We start from the raw sequence: 23,382 nt of genomic DNA on the forward strand, positions 1-23,382 counted from the left end.
TCCACTTTGCCATTGCGCCCGTAGCAATTTTGACTAAAAAAACCTCCATCAGAACACTTGTATTTGAATGGAACTGACATGAGGACGCACACAAAAGTAGTTCAATCAAGCGTTGTTCTGCATACCTGTGTTTTACTCAAAATCAGATCTTCTTCTTCTTCTTCTGCGTTCGTGGGCTGAAACTCCCACGTACACTCGTGTGTTTTTTTGCACGAGTGGAATTTTACGTGTATGACCGTTTTTTACCCCGCCATTTAGGCAGCCATACACCGTTTTCGGAGGAAGCATGCTGGGTATTTTCGTGTTTCTATAACCCACTGAACTCTGACATGGATTACAGGATCTTTTTCGTGCGCACTTGGTCTTGTGCTTGCGTGTACACACGGGGGTGTTCGGACACCGAGGAGAGTCGACTCGCACACAAAGTTGACTCTGAGAAATAAATCTCTCGCCGAACATGGGGACGAACTCACGCTGACAGCGGCCAACTGGATACAAATCCAGCGCGCTACCGACTGAGCTACATCCCCGCCCATCAGATCAATCAAGCGTTACCGGCACGGTTGGCCCAGTGGTAAGGCGTCCGCCCCGTGATCGGGAGGTCGTGGGTTTGAACCCCGGCCGGGTCATACCTAAGACTTTAAAAAATTGGCAATCTAGTGGCTGCTCCACCTGGCGTCTGGCATTATGGGGTTAGTGCTAGGACTGGTTGGTCCGGTGTCAGAATAATGTGACTGGGTGAGACATGAAGCCTGTGCTGCGACTTCTGTCTTGTGTGTGGCGCACGTTATATGTCAAAGCAGCACCGCCCTGATATGGCCCTTCGTGGTCGGCTGGGCGTTAAGCAAACAAACAAACAAATAAATCAAGCGTTGTTCTGCATACCTGTGTTTCAGGGTGGGCGCCTTCTTCTTCATCGTGATGAACCAGGTGTTTGGCAACCTGTCGGCTGTGGAGCTGTTCATCAAGGAACGAGCCATCTTTGTGTGAGATATCTCTTTGTTCACTTGTGCTACCAGAATTCTGTTTGCTTCAAAAAGTTAGTTAGTTAATGTTTTTTTATCGTCTTTTCGGCAGATATTGCTACCGAATGCCGATGCAGGTTTTTTTTCCCATCTCAGTTCACATGCTTGAAACTATTTACATTCATGTTTATCACTTTAAAAAGAAGGTTCTAGAAAGTTCATAACTTTTCATGAACAAGGTAAATGCTGAAAAAATTCAAAAAACAAAAAGACGGCCAACGTTGCAATATTCAGAATCTAAAAACAAGAAAGGTATGTTGTTGGAATGTTGTTTTGTCAATAACAAACGTTCCAACAACCTACCTTTCTTGTATTTTTTTTCTGAAGGTAAATGCTGTACAACTTGATTCTCACAGATTTAGGCACCAGTAGCTCTAAATACATTGTACGTTCTGTGGTTTGTGTTCGCATAATTTCCAGGCATGGAAACCTGGATTATACCAAGTTATTCACCAGTAGCTGTTAATGCGTCATACATTGTGTGGTTTGAATTCACATCATTTCAGGAATGTAAATCTGAGCACTTTTTTACCAAGTTTATGTAACGGTAGCTCTGAATACTTCATACATTATATAGTTTGTATTCACAGGCATGAAAACGTGAGTGGATTCTACCGAGTGTCTGCCTACTTCCTGGCCAAGATGCTGTGTGACTTGATTCCCATGCGTCTGGCCCCGGTCCTTGTCTTCAGCTCTATCGCTTACTTCATGATTGGTAAGTTGCTCAGCATTGAATGTATTACTACATGATCGGTAAGTTACTCAGCATTGAATGTCTTACTACATGATTGGTAAGTTACTCAGCATTCTTCTTCTTCTTCTTCTTCGGTGTTCCAGACTCAGCATTCAATGTCTTACTACATGATTGGTAAGTTAACCAGCATTGAATGTCTTATTACATGATTGGTAAGTTACCCAGCATTGAATGTATTTTGTCTACAGAAGACCTGACATGGGTAATTTTCCTTCCGTATTATACAGAATTCCGTATAGACGTGTTTTTTTTCTTCTTTTTTTTCTTTTTCTTTTTGTCTGTGTGTGTGTGTGTGACAGGCATTATACGGAATGGATCCGTGGTGGCGCACACAATGCTGGCTAGGTTAAAAAAAAGTTCAGTATTGGACATTTTTGTGAAAACCACCCCTGAGACCAACACTGATACAGTGGAACCCCCCTTTTAAGACCCGCAGATTCAAGACTACCGGTTTTAAAGACCTTATTTTTTTCAGACTTTTTGTTCATAATGTCTGTAAATTTACCTCCATTTTAAAGACTCCTTCCTTTTTAAAACCTGATTTTCTCAGATTTCTGGAGGTTGTAAAAGTGGGTTCATCTGTTTGCTTCATAAGTGACGCACATTTTTTTAGAATATTTACAGTTAGTTTTGGACTTCAAGGTATTTACCAGTGTCTCCTTTTGTGTGAGTGTGAGAATGTGTTGTCTGTGTGTGTGTGTTTTGTGTGTGTGTAATTATCTTTGTGTGTTCGAGCGTGTGTGTGTGTACTCTGTGTGTGTGTGTGTGTAATTATCTTTGTGTGTTCGAACGTGTGTGTGTGTATTCTGTGTGTGTGTGTGTGTGTGTATGTGTATGTGTGTGTGTGTGTACATATGTGTTGTCAGTGTGTGGGGATATGTATTATCTGTATAGTTTCAAACTCAGTAAGTGCTTAATCTAAGATGTGTGTTTTCTGTGTGTGTGGGTATGTGTTATTTGAATATGTTCCAATAAGTAAAAGCCCAATCTAATTTGTGCAGGTTTGCAGTCTGGAGCAGAGCATTTCTTTTTCTTCGCCCTCACTCTCTTCATGACAACATTGTCGGCGTCAGGCATTGGCTTTCTCTTGAGTGCCAGCGTCAGGATCTTTGCTGTGGCTAACCTTCTGATAGCCCTGTGCTATGTGTTCATGATGGTGAGTTTGTTCTTGTTTAAGAAAAGTTTGTGTCACATGGAATAATAGGAGCTCCAATGTGCATGTTATGCATGCAGTGTCGGCTCAATAAGATACCCTTTTTGTATGGAAATACTGTATGCTTATTGGAGCTCATGATATATTTTTGTATGGAAATACTGTATGCTTATCAGAGCTCATGATAGTTTAATATTCTTTTCTTATGAAAGTACTGTATGCTTATCAGACAGAGCTCATTACCCACAACACTGATAAACTGCTAACGTTGGAAATCAAGAATAAAAACAAGTCGCGTAAGGCGAAAATACAACATTTAGTCAAGTAGCTGTCGAACTCACAGAATGAAACTGAACGCAATGCCATTTTTCAGCAAGACCGTATACTCGTAGCATCGTCAGTCCACCGCTCATGGCAAAGGCAGTGAAATTGACAAGAAGAGCGGGGTAGTAGTTGCGCTAAGAAGGATAGCACGCTTTTCTGTACCTCTCTTTGTTTTAACTTTCTGAGCGTGTTTTTAATCCAAACATATCATATCTATATGTTTTTGGAATCAGGAACCGACAAGGAATAAGATGAAAGTGTTTTTAAATTGATTTGGAAAATTTAATTTTGAAAATAATTTTTATATATTTAATTTTCAGAGCTTGTTTTTAATCCAAATATAACATATTTATATGTTTTTGGAATCAGCAAATGATGGAGAATAAGATGAACATAAATTTGGATCGTTTTATAAATTTTTTTTTTTTTTACAATGTTCAGATTTTTAATGACCAAAGTCATTAATTAATTTTTAAGCCACCAAGCTGAAATGCAATACCGAAGTCCGGGCTTCGTCGAAGATTACTTGACCAAAATTTCAACCAATTTGGTTGAAAAATGAGGGCGTGACAGTGCCGCCTCAACTTTCACGAAAAGCCGGATATGACGTCATCAAAGACATTTATCAAAAAAATGAAAAAAACGTTTGGGGATTTCATACCCAGGAACTCTCATGTCAAATTTCATAAAGATCGGTCCAGTAGTTTAGTCTGAATCGCTCTACACACACACACACACACACACACACACACACACACACAGACACACGCACATACACCACGACCCTCGTCTCGATTCCCCCCTCGATGTTAAAACATTTAGTCATAACTTGACTAAATGTAAAAACCAAACATTATAAGTTAGAATGTTTCATTCAGGATAAAAACGAAACAATCACAAGAACTTTGACTTATCCGCCTTTAATTAAGGGTGACAAACAAGATACACAACAAATAAAAACCGCTGACAACTGATGCTGTTACATTATGTTCTGTTTTTATGTTAGAGTCTGAATTCATGTGTGTTGCCTGTTTAGTGAAGGGGCTTTTTTTTAATACTTTAGAAGAGCTCTTCTGTGGTATGCTTTGTTTGTTGTATCTTTGCATGGTTAATTATTGGGCTATTGCATCATGTTCCATCCTGTTCTTTCTGTTGCTAACAGCTGTTCTCAGGCCTGCTGGTGAATCTGTCTACCATGGGCGAGTGGCTGAGCTGGCTTCGATACATCAGTATCTTCAGATACGCCCTCAATGTGAGTAATGGAAATATGCATTCACCTGTACACACAGACACACAAACCACACTGTGGCACAGGCACACACACACATACACACACGCTCGTATACACACGCACACACACATGCATGCATGCACACACTCACACGCAAACACACTCACATGCAAAAACACATACACACACACACATACACTTGTTCCAGAACAACATTAACAACATTGTTTTAAAAGATCAGGAATTCCCTCAACCTCAAATTTAAACTGTCCATCAATGATATAAATACCACAAACATGCACAGTTCCAGAACAACATTAACAACATTGTTTTAAAAGATCAGGAATTCCCTCAACCTCAAATTTAAACTGTCCATCAATGATATAAATACCACAAACATGCACAGTTCCAGAACAACATTAACAACATTGTTTTAAAAGATCAGGAATTCCCTCAACCTCAAATTTAAACTGTCCATCAATGATATAAATACCACAAACATGCACCGTTCCAGAACAACATTAACAACATTGTTTTAAAAGATCAGGAATTCCCTCAACCTCAAATTTAAACTGTCCATCAATGATATAAATACCACAAACATGCACAGCGGTGACCTTGCATGTCATTCTCTACTGTTGATAAAGTATGACAAAGTCACCAAGAGAAAATTTGTTCTCAAAATCTCCGTTCACTTCCTTGGGAGAAATATTGAAGAAGTGACAAACTTTTTACATGGCCCCATTATTCGCATGACATCTTTCTAAAAAAAAAATGTCACTTTCGACATTTTGAGATTTCACTTTTGAAGAGAGGGTCAATAACAAACACCTTGCAAGCTTGGTTTGTTTCCTTGGTGTCATCTCTGGTTAATGTCAAAGAGAGGGGGGCCTGGTAGCTCAGTTGGTAGAGCACTGGACTAGCGATCCGCTGGTCATGAGTCCAAATCCCGGCTGGGACAGACACGAGTCAACTTCATTTGCAGACTCGGAGACCACTGCGGCACATAAAAGACCTCAGTCCTTCTGCCACAAGTGCAGGTGGCTGATTACACCTGGGTAGCGCGACTCTGTTACTGCTAACGTTCAATTAAGAGGAAGCAACCTGGATTACCAATTGGACAATAAAGTAATGAAAATGAAAAAAAAATGAAAATAACGGGGTTTCTTTACGTTTCAGGCTCTGTACATCAATGAGCTGGAGGATTCAATCTTCTGTGACAATGCCACAGCGTGGTAAGTGAGAAATTGTGTTTTTTCATCACTTGAACTCTTTATTTAACAGAAATTGTAATATGATTAAAATGTACAACAATGGAGTCCATTGATCATTAACAAGTATATAAATGACTATTGAAATTGATGAATATTTTAACTGTGATGACCATGAGAAAATATTATTCCATATAACTTTCACACACCAGATAGTGAGACTGTTTAGTGTGTAAAATCTAGGGTGCTTCTGTGATGGTATAAACCATGGTAACAAAGGTATCATCCTCTGTTGTTTGGTATCGATTCCCGTATTTAATTTCTTTCTAATATTTTGAATACCTGGTGATGGCCTGAAATGTGATTCACAAGGGAAGGAATTTATCATCCACTTCTATTTTTTATCCTAGTATTTCTATCACTATCTGTGTGCATTGTATGAAACAACCATGGTTTTGTGGGTGAATTAAGTCACCCTCTTGGAATGTGCAATTGATGGTTTATATGGGAGTTATATTTTTATGCACTCGTGTTTGATGTGGCTTTCCATACTTTTTCTGTCTAGTGTGACTGGCAACGACTACTTGCGCTCTCAAGACATACCGTTTGCAACCACCTGGGACCTATGGGTGAATGTAGTCGCCCTCTTCATCATCTCTGTCGGCTTTTTCACTCTCACCTACATACAGCTGCGCCGTGTGAACAAGCTGCGCTAAGACTGAAAACTACCCAGAAAGCTGTGTCAAGACTGAAACTTGCCAACTGATCTGTGTCCATCGCACAATTTTTTAGCACAACTGTGCTAAGACCAAATCGTTTGAACGCAACTGTGTTCAGACTGAAACTTTTGAACCCGACTGTGTCAATATCAAAACATTTTGAATGCTGCTGGGTTGGGACTGACTCTACTGTACACAGCTGTGTCAAGGCAAAGTTTTGTCAAAGCTGAATTGCTGCGATGAACAGATAAGTATTGAAATTAGTATCCAGCTAAACGTTATCGTTGTTGATATTGAAAAGATCTCAAAACAAGCATCTACTGGGAATCATTTTAAAAATTATTTAGTCATGAAACTTACAGTTTTCAGGCAGTTGTAAAATGAATAGGTTTTCAAAAAAGACTTGAAATTAGAAATTGAGAAAATATTAAAAATCAGACTGATCAAGGGCCTGAGAGTCATGTTCATTTGTTTCACTAATTCATTCCCTTGTATATATGAGTTCGTTTTCATGTGTTTGCATGAAAATCAAGAAAGGACACTTCTTTAGAAGATTAAAGCCACAGTTTTGAAAGAATGTCTGCTATGTGCTACAGCCACTCGTTCCTCCAAGTCTGTTATCATTAGTTATCAACACCCAGCTTCCCTATGCCCACAGGCTAATTTACAGGCCGTCTCCAATTTCACACGAAGACACGAAAGTGAACGAAACAGCGACTTCCCCTTTTTTTTCGGTCCAGTAATCAGAGATACCATACTACTGCTTATCTAAACAGTTCCAGACACTTGTTGGATAGAGGGTGTGAGTGTCAGTTGCGCGTCTGGAGGTCATTAATCAAATCTTCGTACTCGCAGAAAAATTCCTCCTGAACTTCACCTTTAAGTTTGAAAACAAATTAATGAACTTTTGATTTTGAGGTTATGACAGAGAAATGATGTCAGATATCAGGTATTCCTTATGCAAGATCATGCCTGGGTTTTCAAAAGGGTTTGGGATGTTCAAAGCATGATTGTTAATCGTTTTTTCACATGGAAAGAGTGCTAGTACAGGAATTTCATGTAATCCATCAGCAGGGTTACTAAGAATGATTTATGTTCATTTTGCAATTGCAAACCTCATGTAGAAGGCATCATCAGGGATACCTAGCTTAATTCTGTTGTATTATGTCTCTAAGAGATGAATGACATACTGTTTGCAAGACAATTTTGTTTTTGGATGGCAATCAATGAAAATGCATTGTAATTTGACGATTGTTGTAATATTTACACTTTTTCATTGAGATTGAACAATATGTAACTTACCTGTTGTGTTTGTGTGTATTGGCAAAATAATTGTGTTTAAATGTGTATCATTTGACTATTGATCAAAATGTAGGTTTATGATTACAGTTGAGGGGCTGTGGTATTTATATACACATGATATCCTTTTTCAGTTAATATGTGAGAGCTGTTTGTAATAGAGTGTCAGATAACATGCCCTTGCTGTTTTTTTGAGGGATATATTGAACCATGACAAGCTTGCCTGGTTTTGCCTATGTGTTAAACATCTTTTTTTCGAGTGTTTGCTTGCACAAGTGTATGGGTGGTTAATTGCTTGCGGGTGTACGCATGATGGTCAGTGCATACAAGTGTATACCTGTCTGTGTATGGGACAAATGCATAATAATGTCACGTTTAAGTTTATTTGTGTGATAGCAGAATTAAGGGGGGGGGGGGTGTTAAAGGATGGTGGAGAAAGAGATGAAGGCATGCAAATAATGTTGTTCAACTGGGAAAATGACATTTTCAATATTCATAAAGAAAAGAAACCCAAGAGGTTAAAGTTTGATACTCAGGTGGTCCCTATAATGTCAGGCCCCTTTGATCAGAGGGCACTTCCCAACAAAGACCACCTGCAATGAAGGGACACTTTTGGTTTGTCCCAACATCCTTTTATTACAATGGAACCTCTCTTTTAAAACCCTCCATCTTCTTCTTCTTCTTCGTTCGTGGGCTGAAACTCCCACGTTCGCTCAGGTTTTTAGCACAAGTGGATTTTTATGTGTATGACTGTTTTTACCTCGCCATTCAGGCAGCATACGCCGATTTCGGGGGATAAAACCCTCCATGATAAGACTCCCTCTGCTAGTGTAAGCTTGACTCCCTCTCTTAATACATGTACCAATATTAACATTTTCTTGATTTTAAGAGGTCCATTTTGATGTTGAATCGTTTACAGTTCAATAGGTTCTTGTGAAGTTGTATGCATTTCTCACATGTTTCTATTAACAATGTCTGGGTACTTTTTACCTCTGTCTACTACATGACTGCTACATTTTAATGGTTATATGGAGTCACTATTTTCTCACTCTCTCTCTTTTTTTCTGTATGTTGGGGGGGGGGGGGGGGGAGGGAGATTACTCACAACACATTTGTTTGTATCACTGTAACTGAAGAAGGTAGGTTGTTTTTGTAACCCTGTTAAGTCATACATGTGTACACCTTTTTTTTTAGACTTTAACTGGATGCAGAGGATTCTTGAAGGAGTACTTTGACTGCCTTAAAATTGTCGTTGTTTTTCTATTACAATCTGTTCTTCCCCTTTATATAACCTTTGAAGCTCATTTCCTTGCCTTTACAGGGTCGGTCCTTTTCCTGTCTTGCTAAATAAGTCACAAGTCATGATTCAAGAATGTGTGTGCTTTGGTACTTGTAGTTTGTTTTGCTTTCAGTTGTTTTTTTTGTTTCTTTCTTGTTTTACATTTTCGTAATCTCGTGTCTGTGAATCGTCAAATTTTCATTTTATTTAAAAGTGAGATATTGCTAATAAGCGCAGGTTTTCTCCAATAACAGCATGCAATGACTTTTAGCGGCAATGGTTCTGATTTCAAATAAGGTTGGCTCCAGGAGTCCTTTTACTGTAATTTATTCAGTTATTTTTATGTTTATCGTACAAGGCCAGGTGTGAAGCTAAGTTTGCTAAATGATATTCTGTGCTGATTCAACAGACTTGATCCGTTTTGAGTACAAATGTTTAACATGTTGATGCTGTTGTGACCTAATTATACCAGTGATCACGATTGAACATTCCGAACATTCAGTTTCCATTAGCATATTCATTTCCATTGAACCATTATTATTTACAGTGGTGTTCTTATTTAATCATTTTTATTGACAAGACAGTCATACTTTCATTCCTCAGGCGTGGGAATGAGAAAAAGTGGCCAGCACTCTGTAACTGTTGGAAACCCTGTCAAAACATACACACATTTAAGGATTTGGGTGTGTGTGTGTGTGCGACACAATCAACATTTTAAATAGGACCACATAGTTCCAAACTGACACTTGGTAGTGCACCTGATGCCAGATCATCTCTGCATCAATAAACAAGAATGGTTAGTTAATGAAAAGTTTAATTTTGGACAAAACAAAACGTTCAGTACATTTAACCAATGGTGTTTTTAGTGGACAGATAAACGAACAATTAATATGAGATGAACAAAACTTATCTAATAATGTTTTACGATCTCTGGCAAGGCGATGCCTTCGCCAGAAGGAATCTTGTCAGATGTCAGGGTTGGGAGGGGGAGAACGGGGGTAGTGTGGACTAAATGTTTTACTTGACCTAGTGCATTTGAGCTTTGAGCTCTTTTGTCAGATTTGCACGATCTCAGGGCCAGGCATATAACAGGGACTCTACTAAATTAGTCAACTTTTGTCATGCCTGATTTTTTTCCTTTTTTTGTGATTGAGATTTCAGGAATTATTGTACTGATTTCATGTATTTAAGGAACTTTCATTGGTATATTTTCCAGGCATGATCATTTTCTCTCATTTACAGAAAATGTTGAATACAGTGGAACCCCTCACAAGGACCCCCCTCTCTAACGACTACCCCGCCACAACGACCCTTTTTTTTTATAACCGATGTGTTTCCTTATATAGTTGTCACCAGTGTAGCGACCACCCCGCTCTAACGTCTAAGGACCGATCTAACAGCTTGTGTAACGACTTTGTCAGACAAAGCCAAGACTCTCGGTCAGCGTAACGCATCACTGACAAACCGGTTATAACCAGTTATAACCGTCTGGCGTAAGCAAAGGCACTAAACCGCTGAGAGGTGTGATGGTTGGGTGGGCTGAGTAAACATCACAAACCAATCATCGAGAAAACAAACTCACGTGACCAACATACACCGTTCAACTCGGTCAGAATAGACAGTCTTTGGACAGAAGAGCAGTGGAGATCGACATGGCGTCTACAAATAAAATAAAATATTTAACTCTCGAAAATCGAGTGAATGTTGTGAACAGACACAAAAAGGGAGAAACTGCCATCGCGATTGCAAAAAGTCTTGATGTTGGAAAATCGCAAATTCAAAGAATCATCCAAGACAAAGAAAACATTCTGAAAAGGTGGAAAAGTGGTGACAATGTCAATTGAATGCGATCAAAGGCAGATTAAGACAACATACTCTGACGTAAATGAAAAGGTTTGGGATTGGTTCCTGGCTGCCAGAAAAAAGAATTTTCCGATCTGCGTGTGCGGCGAGATCAAAGGCAGGTCCATTGTGATAGCTGGGTGGCCTTTTTATAGACACTGACCTTCTTCCCAGGGGTCATTGATCCAGTTTTAGCTATGAGAGGTGGTTCCCCTTTCATATCTGAGAGAGGAAACACTTCCTGCACCCGGGTCAGTGACCGAGTTTAACCTATGGGGAGTTTAACCTATGGGGGACCGATTTTTGTCAACATTTTCAAGGTCGCTAGAGAGGGGTTCCACTGTACCTTATTAATCGTTACAATTTTGTTCATATTCATGTTCATGTATAACATTTTGCTAAACCATTTATGTGTGAGACAAATATGGAACTGGAGATGCTCTTGTTATCACAAATAAATATTTCACAACTTGTGTACGTGTATGATCTTGTGTCCTTTGCATGTGTGGTCTGTGTGATTTTTTACAAAACGTGAGTGATCAACATTGTCTGTCAATGTATGTCTGAGAGTTCTGTTTGTGTGTATGTGTTAGAAAATCTGTCATGCATACCCATACAACTCATCTGTTTCAATCATAACTTTTCTCAACTGTATTCCAGAAAATGTACATCATACATGTGTATTTAGTGAACAATACAGCTGAACATCATCATCATACACAGATCAAGCAAGTGAATGAGCTGTCGCAGCTTCATACACAGTTTGACATTCTGTTGAACATAAAATATCAACAAACAGCAAACAAATGGACGGGTCAAACAAAATACAGTCAGACACTTAAAATGAAACCAAAAATCACAGGACAAGTAAACACAATGATTTTGAGCTTTATGTACAGAAAGTTAAAATTGCCTTTTGTCAACTGTGCTCTTTTTTTGGTGACCAATTATGGATGTTCCACTGAAAACTGTAACCTTCTTCATTTCACAAGCATTCCTATGCTTCAAACTGCCAACTGCTGTTTTCAACGTTTTCCTGTTGAATTTTTGGACTGAATGAAATAACAAGCAGAAGATTTTAGTTTCTAATAAAGGACTACCTTCACGTTTCATGAATACCTTAGGATTATTCTTTTATCTCCAGTTTGTTATTTTATGAAATGTTTCCAGAAAAATATCTGTCCATTTTTTGCTTCCACCCCACAGAAAGGCAGTTACTATACAATTTCATTGAATTTCATTTGCTCAAAAAAGAGAGCTCTAACTGCAGAACATGAAAGTAAAAAAGATTCATATATACCAAAACATGGACGAAAAAAAGACACTGACTCGTTTGTTTTACTCTTGGTAAAGAAAAAGCACACTCGGGAACTACAACAGTTCAATCTTCCTCTGTACATGAAATACACAAATACATGACTACTGAAAAACAGAAAGATATCCATTACCATTTTTAAAGAGGTGCACCTCTTACATGGACATGAACTGCGTAAGGTAAGATGATACATTTAGATAAAACATCGCAAATACAACACTGTTGCAATTTCAGGAAATGCCAAAAGACAGTGGAATCTCCGTTTTAAGACCCAGTCCATTACAAGACTCCCTCAACTATACAACCTCGTTTTATCAGTTTTCTTCATTGTGTCACAAAACTTACCTCCCTTTTAAGACTCTCTCTTTTAAGACCTAAATTCCTTAGATTTTAGGAGTCTTAACAGGCAGGTACCACTGTATTCCCCCCTCACATGCTCCCAGATTCTAGAGGTGAAAGAGTCAAGAGATCCCTCACACAGAAGGGTAACAAGAGTTCTCAGTTTGCTGTAGTGACTGTCGTGTGCAGACCAACATCTAGAAGTCGAATGATCCCTAAGAAAGGTGAAGGATATCTGGCGTGTCAGTTAAAGGGATCTTCTGTTTTATTATTGAGTTCCTAATTATTTAAAACTTCTTACACATATCATCACTCAACGTGGTAAAAACAACAAATGAAGTCATTAATACATGACTCAAATGTCATACATGTATTCTTAAAAGCAAGTAATACTTGTGTATTGTCCTTTTTTCCACCATCAAAGGTGGACACATTTTTAACAAATCTGTCACATCAGACCTATGAGAATCACAGATGCTTGATTTTGCTGCCAGAAATGAAAATGTAAATCATGGAATAGAAGGTTCTTGATCTGTTGACCTTCAAGAAAATTCACTGAATGCAGCAAAATTCTAATTTCATATACCTCTAAAAATGTATAACCAAGCTTTTGTATGAATGCTGGAACGTTTGTCTGGCAACACAAGAATAAATAAAAATATGACATGTCTGAACAGCCCTTTTGCCTTATTTAGATAAAATATAGTCGAGATGTGTTTGTAAAAACTGCATAAAAGCTGTCTGTCCGCTGAACAAAATGCAGCTAACGTGCAATTCAGACACAACATATTCGGATCTACTTACAAATACAGACATCAGGTTTCAAAGTCAACAGTCTAACTCATACTCTCTTGGTGCGATCACTCAGCTTATCTCCTTTCAATTAATCATAATGTAAGACATTTTCAGGGGTCACATTTGACAAAAACTTTTGGACGGGAGAAGATCTTGATGGCTTCCTCAATCTCCGCCAATTTTCCTTCCACTTCTTTGCGTTGGTTGCGTACTCGCATGGTGTCACAGCCGATGGGGAGAGAGGCCAGCTGCCGCACCAGCTCCTTCTCTTCTGCAAAAGTGATCAATGAACAAATAAATTAATTAACTAATAGATCAGTTCAGTTCATACTATCTTTAAGGGATTGTGAGTGACTAAAAAAAAAAACCCAAGGATGGTTATGTGTGAGTTTTTAATGTATTATACCCATGCAACAAGGATGTTTTGTTGAGAGAGTAAAACAAAATAAATGTTATCTTTATGGGATTACCAAACTCTGTGAGAATGAAACAGACATCAGAGCTATGCATTACCAAAATCTGTGAGAATGAAACAGACATCAGAGCTATGCATTACCAAAATCTGTGAGAATGAAACAGACATCAGAGCTATGCATTACCAAACTCTGTTAGAATGAAACAGACATCAGAGCTATGCATTACCAAACTCTGTTAAAATAAAACAGACATCAGAGCTATGCATTACCAAAATCTGTGAGAATGAAACAGACATCAGAGCTATGCATTACCAAACTCTGTGAGAATGAAACACACATCAGAGCTATGCATTACCAAACTCCGTAAGAATGAAACAGACATCAGAGCTATGCATTACCAAACTCTATGAGAATGAAACAGACATCAGAGCTATGCATTACCAAAATCTGTGAGAATGAAACAGACATCAGAGCTATGCATTACCAAAATCTGTGAGAATGAAACAGACATCAGAGCTATGCATTACCAAACTCTATGAGAATGAAACAGACATCAGAGCTATGCATTACCAAAATCTGTGAGAATGAAACAGACATCAGAGCTATGCATTACCAAAATCTGTGAGAATGAAACAGACATCAGAGCTATGCCTTACCAAACTTTGTGAGAATGAAACAGACATCAGAGCTATGCATTACCAAAATCTGTGAGAATGAAACAGACATCAGAGCTATGCATTACCAAAATCTGTGAGAATGAAACAGACATCAGAGCTATGCATTACCAAAATCTGTGAGAATGAAACAAACATCAGAGCTATGCATTTTCAAACCCTGTGAGAATTTTGTTTGTTTGTTTGTTTGTTTGTTTGCTTAACGCCCAGCCGACCACGAAGGGCCATATCAGGGCGGTGCTGCTTTGACATATAACGTGCGCCACACACAAGACAGAAGTCGCAGCACAGGCTTCATGTCTCACCCAGTCACATTATTCTGACACCGGACCAACCAGTTCTAGCACTAACCCCATAATGCCAGACGCCAGGCGGAGCAGCCACTAGATTGCCAATTTTAAAGTCTTAGGTATGACCCGGCCGGGGTTCGAACCCACGACCTCCCGATCACGGGGCGGACGCCTTACCACTAGGCCAACCGTGCCGGTCCCTGTGAGAATGCAGCAAGTACTTACTGCTCTTGAGCAGCGTGAGCGTTTCCATGCGTTCTTTTTCCGGCAGTGCTCGGTGGCCGGGCGGCATAGAGGGGTCGGGTGTGTTGGCTATTCTGTCCTCCTCATCCTTCTTCCACTGCTTCTTGCGACTCCTCAGACTGGGTAAAATAACACCAACAGAACACTTTTTAAAAATCTGAAAATCACCTTTCCTCTCAAAAGTTCCAACAATGTCTTCTTCTTCTTCTTCTTTTGTGTTCGTGGGCTAAAACTCCCACGTACACTCGTGTTTTTGCACGAGTGGATTTTTACGTGTATGACCATTTTTACCCAACAATGTCTACTACCCCCTTCTACAAAATCAGAACAAGTACCGTACAGACTATACTGGTAGGAGAGACAACAAAAATGATGTTGGTAGGCAATATCGCTCTATCACTTCTTTATTCTTGTACAGTGAACATACACTTTGCTATCCATGCAATACATTGTAAAATATGGGTCTGTGAAAAAAAACCTCAGAAGACCGCATATTTTTTTCTCATAGAAAATGAGGTTCTATGTGGAGAGAAGTGATATGAAATTTTGGTTCAAAATTGTCCGCAGATATGTATTGGACTCTTCGCATTTTTAAGTACTTTGAACAGGATAGAACCACTATGTAATGTTTATTTTGTCAATTTCATCTCATCATTTTGCAATATATGTAATAGGATTATTTTCCAAGTGAATGATTGACAAACATCGAAAAGAAAATTTGCTGAAAATCAATGTTTTCAATAGAAGTCTGTTATTTCCGCACAACTGGCAAAATTGAGAGGTACTTTTCTACAGTACCCTCCAGGCCTCAACCTCACTGCTTCTTTCCAATAATCATGTCTTGCCCTCACTCGATCCTTCTTCTTTGTCTTGTCTCATGGTGCTTTTATTCATTTACATCTCAAAATAATCAGGTTCCATTTTTGCAATCTCTCTGCACCCTTTCCTCCCTAGCCCCCCCCCCCCCCCCCCCCCCCCCCCCAGCACTGCCAGTGTAATTCATTATGTAAACTGTCACAGTGAAGAATTACAGAATAGTTCATGCGAACACCTTCCATTTATGCCCAAACCATAAATTCAACTTTACATTAAGAATGGGATGTACATACTATGACGGAACTTCCCCGAAGGGGTAGTCAGCCATTGTTTCTTCATCTTTCTTCTTCAGGTTATCCAGGGCACTAGCGCTGGCCGGCCGGGGGACCTGAGTGTGTCTTGCGTTACGTCCGTTCACCTTGATAAAGTCAAAGTTGTGCCGCATCATGTGTACCTGCAAAGAAATGACAAGATTTGTGTGATTTACTTCATTATCCCATTGCTGGGAAATTCTGGTGGCTTCCTCCCAGTGGAAAGCTAGCCGTCAGATATTGCTCCATGTATTCAAAGAAGACCACATTCACGTTACATTGCATGCACGAACACACACATGCACTGATAGTTGCAAATACAGAAACAAAGAGTAACATTACTCAAATGTTAACACTGTCATTTCTTTTTGCTCCTTCTCTTTCTGTTGCTATTCGAATACGCTTTAAATGTTATCATCTGTTTCTAACGACATGCATTGCCAATGACTTTCAATCAACATCAGTCAAAAATCTGATTTTTTTTAATCCAAAAATAAATAAATATAGAAGATGAAAAAAACTCACATCATTGGCTGATGATGCAGGCGGCACAGACAACTTGTTAGTGGGGTCTGGGCTGCAGGGTCGAGATTCCAGTTTCACCAGAGGACCTGAGCGAGAGTGTGCTCGCAGGAATCTTGCAGACTGGGGGCGCGGAGGTGGGGGAGGATTCTGCAAAAAGCATCATCATTTTATAAACAAGCAAGCGGATCATGCAGCAATCAAACTGTGTCAGCTTACAATAATATCTGAAAATAAGCATACAATAACAAAGTGCAGTCAATATAATGTAAAAAAAATTTTTTTTTAAATATGTTGGCGAGATGGGGGGGGGGGGGGGGGGTGTCTAGTATGAAACAATGGACATAAACGGAAAACAATTAAGAAGTCGCTTTTTATTCTAGTCTGGTACTGCTCCTTCTTCTTCCCATTCCTCTTTTTTTTCGTACTAAAATAATAATAAAACAGAAGTAATTAAAGAGCACGGAATGACAATGACTAAGAAAACAATTGGAAAGTTAGAAGTGTCAAGAACTACTCACTTCTCGTTCTTGTTTTATTTTTGACTGTATATCAGCATATTTTTCAGATTTCCACATCACTTTGACAGGTTGCGTTGTTTCTTTTTCCCTCTGCTTACACTTCCTCTGAATCTGACGCATGCGTCTCACATTTTCTGACAGATGGTCCTTCATGCTGAATTCTGAAATGGACACAAAATACTGACAACATAACTTGGCATATATATAAGATTGTGTATGCATCCAGAGTAATCTAAAAGCTAAACTCTATACAGCTTATGACTGAACATGTATCCGCATTATAATAAAATCAAAAACTATGCAAAAAGTAAACTAAAACAATGTTTGTTTGACTGTATTCTGTGATGACTTGCACCATACAATAGAACCAGTGCCTTGTATCATAATTTACAAGGTTCAGGTGCCAATAAGATCATGCAGCCCTCGATGAATTACGAAAGTTAAAAAAATCTGAATGTTTTTTTCCTCTCCTAAAACATTCATTATGGACCATGGGTCAATAAGGCACAGAGTGAGATTAAGGTTAAAAAAAAGGTGTGGCTAATTACAACTTGTCATTTGCGGTATTTTATTGTTGACAATATAAGATGTTTGATGGGTTGTTGACAGACCAGCTTTTTTGTCGGTCCGAGGGGGAGCTTATCGTCTTTTGTTTCATATTTATTGACCAAGGCCGAAGGCTGCGGTCAATAAATATGAAACAAAAGTCGATATGCCCCCCGAGGACCGACAAAAAAGCTGGTCTGTCAACAAACCACCAAACATCGTTTTAGTCATTATTTTGGTAGTGAGAAAATAAGTGCACAATCAACCCAGGGAGCCATGCTTTGAAACACGGGTTCCGTGCTGATAACCACACGAGTCCCGGTTTGATAACCACTGGCAATCAAAGCTGGCGTGTGAAAGCAACTTTCTGTGTTTTTGAGTTCATTAAATGTTGGGATGAATATGTCAGGTTTGAGGATGCACAGTTCTGTAGGTTCATCTCGGTATTCCACCCCCTCGGCTTTCTGTTGTAAATATTAAGCTGAGTGATCGAATGTGGAAGCTACGTTTGGTCAAAGGTCACAGAAGATTTGCGTCGTGCAGCGAAGGAAAGAATCGCGATCTTGTTTCCGACTCAGTACCTCTTTGTTTTTCATTAGACCTGTCATTCTGCTTACTCGGCTTTGTTAGATGTTTGCATATCTTGTTGCTATTTTCTTTGCTTTTATTATTGTTTCTTATTTGTGCTTCGTTTATCGATACAACGTCTTGTGCACGGGTCAAAATGTGTGTGTCAGGGGTCGTTTTACTTGAACTTGACGTTCGTGTTTCTCCGAACGTCTGTGTATCGAAACACAGATACACGCACTCCATGACTCTGTAAGAAGACAAAACATATCGCTAGGTTTCATTTGTTTTTGATGAATGTATGACCTTTCATCAGTTTCATGAAGTACATGTAGTTTTGTTTTTTGTTTACTTTTGCCAGTTTGCCAGTTCGTTTTTGGAACTTTGCAAAGCAGTGTCGTGTCGTCTGTTTAGGTCTGGGGAAACACCAATGAAAAGAGCCGAAGAATCCCCGAGCGTTTCTATTGGGTTTGCTTTTGATTATCCATGTATAACCGGCTTCCTGCAACTATGGTAACCGGGGATTTATTGCCTGGGGAACATGAGTTTATTTCCCAAGTGCTTGTGAATGAAAACTCGTGAAAATGATGACAATGGGCAATATTCTGTCAAATGAACAGTATTACAAGACAGTTACTAAGCAGTTCATCTGTAAATCTTTTGCCTTCCACACAGAATCATGGCGTCTCCTATATATATGCAGCTCAAATCAGATTAAGCCAGGCTTGCCCTCATCTGCTCAAGCCGTATGTCATCTCTTGGCACAGAAGGGGGAAAGTAGATGATTGATGCAACCATTGCGGGATCTATATGTATGTATCATCTAGTAGAGGCACTCTTGGGAGACAGTGGACTAACGCTTTGCCTCCCGTGATTTAAGAAGTATAACACCGTGAATTTCAAACTTTGACGTAGCCAAGTAAGCAGTGCGAGTTTTCCTTAATTATAAATTCTTAAAGCTCACACAAAAATAAACAGTCATGGGTTGCTTTGCAGATATAGCGGGCGTTTCAGGGCATTGAGGGATTTGCGTTTGGGTTTTTGAGTGGGCAACATTGGGCCCTGTGGATATAGTTAAGAACTTTAATACTGCTTACCTTGAACGTGTCTTGCTGAACCAAACCCACTGCCCTGTAGCATCAAACCTCCCTGCATACTTGAGTATCACGGAGGTCCACCTACAGACTGCTGGATGAACACCCAGAGAATAAATCTGCAAACACAGTGTAATTATTTTTTGTAAGCTAGCTGATAAAGATTTGAACATCTGACATCACAGGAAACAGTGTACCCTGGTCTGTTGTTTGACATTACATTTGATGTGTAGCCATCCATGGAAGTCAAACAACAGCGTGTGACAGTTAGGTATGCTGTCTGAAAATTATAATCTAGGCTCTTCTTTATTTTTGTCAGAACACCTGGCGACTAAAGATCTCTTTTGTCTGAATGGTTAAGGCATGTATACTTTGCCTTCCAGACCTCCAAGAAATACTCAAGAATGCAAACAACAGACCTCGATACACAGTTTAGAAAAAAAGGATTAAGGGAATCTCCTGAACAAGTCTTGCAGGAGTGACAACTGACATCCCATATACTGATGTGTGAACATTTTGAGATTTATTCAAAGTGACAACAGACCTTCTTGGGGACACAATCTTGAGATTGCGGATTTGCATACAACAGCATCCTCCCTTCTACTGCTTGTTACAGTGTCAGGGTTTCAAATTTGTAAACAAAAAAAGAAGGGGTATGTGGATACCCTTCCCCTTGTGTGTATCATACTGTGGTGAATGTCGATTTCCTTGTTAGGCTAAGGGAGACGACTCCATTAGATTCCCCCTGTACCGGAAATGTTGAGCCACGCAGTGGCGGGTAAGTCAGGCAGATTGAAGAAAACCACGAACAAGAGAACAACTACAGTTACGACAGTCTTCAATACCAGAAGACTTTCGTGTTCCAGCCTTGAACGGTGAGTCCGTTTAAGGTATTTGTGCTTAGCTTCCCCCGGGGAGCTCAGCATTATGTTAAGTTAATGTAGCGAGCGCAAGGCGGCTGGGTATACCCTGGCCGCAGTGCGTGTTTACATTTGTAATGTGTTTTGTGCGTACCGTCCTGTCAACCGTATTGTTATCTATGTAAAGCTCGGCTTTCACCACAATGGTGTCAGAAGTGGGATTCGAACCCACGCCTGGAAAACCAGAATGAAGCGCCAACATTCGGAGACCTAATGGAACACTGGAGTCAGGAACCCCGTAGACTCCGGCTTCAGCTCCGGCTCCGGCTCTCCCCACAAGGACCCAAGTCTCAAGTCACAATAGGAACGAGTTCGGGTGTAGGCCGGGAGCACAAGCGGCTGCGACATGAGGAGGGAGAGCCGCAAGGGAGGGACTACCCCTGGGACTGGACCCCCTCGGCAACATGCGCGCCTCTCAGTTGCACCAGGAACCCTCCCCCGGGAGTCAGGGTTGAAGGCCCCGGGTGCGACATTCCCCTGACAAACCCAAAGTGTCCACAACGGTGGGAAGTGAAGTGTACCTCCCAGCAGTCCGCTGAGCAGCGACGCCGAGGGAAAATCCACACCCCAACGACAGAAACATGCGTGACCCCCCGACCAAAACACTCGGGGAAAGCGACACAGGTGACTCCCCGGCAGTCCACTGAGCAGCGACGCCGAGGGGAAGACCCACACCCAAACGAAAGAAACACGTATGACTCCCCGATCGCGACACTCAGGGAAAGTGACACGTGTGACCCCCTGGCAGTCCGCTGAGCAGCGACGCCGAGGGGAATTTTCACACGCCCACGACAAGAAGTTGAAGAACACGGGTGACCCCCCGACCGAAACACTTAGGGGAAGGTCAGAAATTTAAAAGAAAAAGAAAAAGAAGAAAGGTGAGTGTACCTTTGTATGTTGCAGCTGGAGTACACTCCGCGCAGTTATTTGGTTAATTAATAGGGGGAAGGGGTAATCGTGTTTTTTGAGGTGGAGGGAGTGGTAAGGTTTGTAGAAATATTGGGACGACCCATCAAAGGGAACCTTAGGAATAGGACAGGTGAAGCGCCATTTCAGCACCAGTTGTCATGGCTACTTTCAACGGGAAAGAAATGGAAGAATCCTCGGTCGTCCAGATGGAAGAGATCACTGTAGCTGGAATCTGCGGCACTCTAAACTGTAGGTCACAAGGCAGTTGGCCGTCTACCTCAATGATCCAACAATGGACTACGCAGCGTTTGTATCCTGCACACCCCTTTTAGGAAGAGTCAAAAGGGACGTTAGAGAGTTCTATGTCCATTGGCACGGTCGTTGCAAGGTCGTTGGAGATGAGGAAGACGAATCGGAGGTGGAAGACGGTCCCCACGAAACATCCTCGGAAAATGATGCCAGCAAACACCTTTCCCCCAAAGAAGAACAGGATCTCCAGTTAGAACGTCAGGAAGAGGCTAAGGCCCACCATGACGACAGGCAGGATAGAGAGGTAGCTGGCCCTTCCAGAGTACAGCCACCAGTGAGCACCGCTCTCACGCCCGACCTATGTCGTGAAGTAAATGCCATACTCCGAGACGAACTGCAACACTTTGCTCTCACGCAGACGGAGAAGGTGGACTTCAAATTGGACCGGGCGCGGGACAACCTGGAAAGAGAGGTACAGAAACGGGTAGCAGAGTTCAGCGGCGCATCTCACACGGCATAAATAAATCCCTGCGCCTTGAATCCGTGTTTGAGATATGTGCGCGATATAAATTGCATAAAATAAAATAAATAAAATAAAGAATGGAAGTCCTCAACACACACCAAAAAGAATTGGCACAACCCGCCTTGGGACGTCCTTCACCTAGGGGAAGTGGGTGTCTGATAGGCGTGTGCAAAAGCCTGCGCTTGACTGCTGTGGACATGCCCTGGTGTACTGTAGTGCCATCCAACACTGGGCAGCCCAAGCAAAGGCCTTGAGCTGAAGGGCTGCAGCATGCAGAGGGAGAACTACAGGGGACTAGCCGTCCCAAGTGCAGTGTCCCCTCAGCAATATGCGCGCTTCTCTGTGAAAACGCCTCAAACCCCTCCATGAAGTATCCTTCCAAGGCACAGACACAACGCTCCCCTGCCAGGCTTGACGAGGTGCCTGGTCCACGGTGGCAGGAAGACCAGCATACCCCCAGCACACCTTGTTCGGGCAATGTGCAGCGAAGCGAAGAAGTATGAGGATAGAGCCCGCATGCCTAGCAGTGTCCCCAGGAAGACATCTGGTTACCACCACCGGTCCCAAAGAAGAGCCCCCTTCACGGGACGGCATCTGCGGTCAAGTTGAGGGGCCCTCTTTTCAAAACGGGGAGGAATGTGGTGAATGTCGATTTCCGTGTTAGGCTAAGGGAGACGACTCCATTAGATTCCCCCTGTAGCGGAAGTGTTGAGCCACGCAGTGGCGGGTAAGTCAGGCAGACTGAAGAAAACCACGAACGAGAGAACAACTACAGTTACGACAGTCTTCAATACCAGAAGACTTTCGTGTTCCAGCCTTGAACGGTGAGTCCGTTTAGGGCATTTGTGCTTAGCTCCCCCCAGGGAGCTCAGCATTATGTTAAGTTAATGTAGTGAGCGCAAGGCGGCTGCGTATACCCCGGCCGCAGTGCGTGTTTACATTTGTTATGTGTTTTGTGCGTACGATCCTGTCAACCGTATTGTTATCTATGTAAAGCTCGGCTTTCACCACAATACCTTATTCTCTAAACCCACGGCCATAAACTTTCCAACGACTCCTAATATTGCAAGATCCAGCGGGTTTTTCGTTGGCGTTGTTGTGGTTGTAACTTCTTATAACCTGAAACTACGCCTAGTGCAACCCTGCTAAAGGACATGTCGTGGATGAGGATGTGCACTAACATGAAAAATGTATGCACGAGAACTCTCTGGCTTGATTGTCACGTAACGACGAGTAACTCAGTGCTAACAGTAACTCAGAATAACACTGAGTATTCATTTTCAAATCGGACATCAGAATCGAACAGATCTCAACCCATGTCTGAAGCATACTACCTTTCAATTTGTAACACTTTTGACGCCGTCTTGTCGTTTAGACCGCCGCCATATTGAAACAATGTAAGTCACGTGACAATAAAATTGCAATTTCATTTGATAGGACGTTTTACAGCAAATTATACACTTACAAAACCACCAATATTGGAACTGAGTTGCAA

General features: G+C 41.0%; 2 protein-coding genes across 4 annotated transcripts in view; one reads left to right on the forward strand and one right to left on the reverse strand.

Annotated features, from left to right (window-relative positions):
* LOC138960111 (broad substrate specificity ATP-binding cassette transporter ABCG2-like) overlaps window positions 1-11,310 on the forward strand; it is a 61,664-nt gene extending 50,354 nt beyond the window's left edge. For all 3 annotated transcript variants that reach the window (XM_070331858.1, XM_070331859.1, XM_070331860.1), the window contains 6 exons: window positions 897-986; window positions 1,616-1,740; window positions 2,781-2,935; window positions 4,419-4,508; window positions 5,667-5,722; window positions 6,264-11,310. In XM_070331858.1, the coding sequence (XP_070187959.1) occupies window positions 897-986; window positions 1,616-1,740; window positions 2,781-2,935; window positions 4,419-4,508; window positions 5,667-5,722; window positions 6,264-6,414 (667 nt within the window). In that variant the 3' untranslated portion in view covers window positions 6,415-11,310. The remainder of the gene's footprint in view (window positions 1-896; window positions 987-1,615; window positions 1,741-2,780; window positions 2,936-4,418; window positions 4,509-5,666; window positions 5,723-6,263) is intronic.
* Window positions 11,311-11,473: 163 nt separating this feature from the next.
* LOC138960114 (enkurin domain-containing protein 1-like) lies at window positions 11,474-23,285 on the reverse strand. The gene is made up of 7 exons (XM_070331862.1): window positions 23,222-23,285; window positions 19,290-19,405; window positions 17,080-17,240; window positions 16,562-16,708; window positions 16,019-16,179; window positions 14,892-15,028; window positions 11,474-13,557 (listed from the first exon to the last, which is right to left on the reverse strand). Exons 2-7 carry the CDS (start codon window positions 19,345-19,347, stop codon window positions 13,397-13,399), a joined length of 825 nt encoding a protein of 274 aa, XP_070187963.1. The 5' UTR covers window positions 19,348-19,405; window positions 23,222-23,285; the 3' UTR covers window positions 11,474-13,396.
* Window positions 23,286-23,382: the final 97 nt, after the last annotated feature.

This window comes from Littorina saxatilis, linkage group LG2 (assembly GCF_037325665.1).
Source record: "Littorina saxatilis isolate snail1 linkage group LG2, US_GU_Lsax_2.0, whole genome shotgun sequence".
Classification (NCBI taxonomy): Eukaryota; Metazoa; Mollusca; class Gastropoda; order Littorinimorpha; family Littorinidae; genus Littorina; species Littorina saxatilis.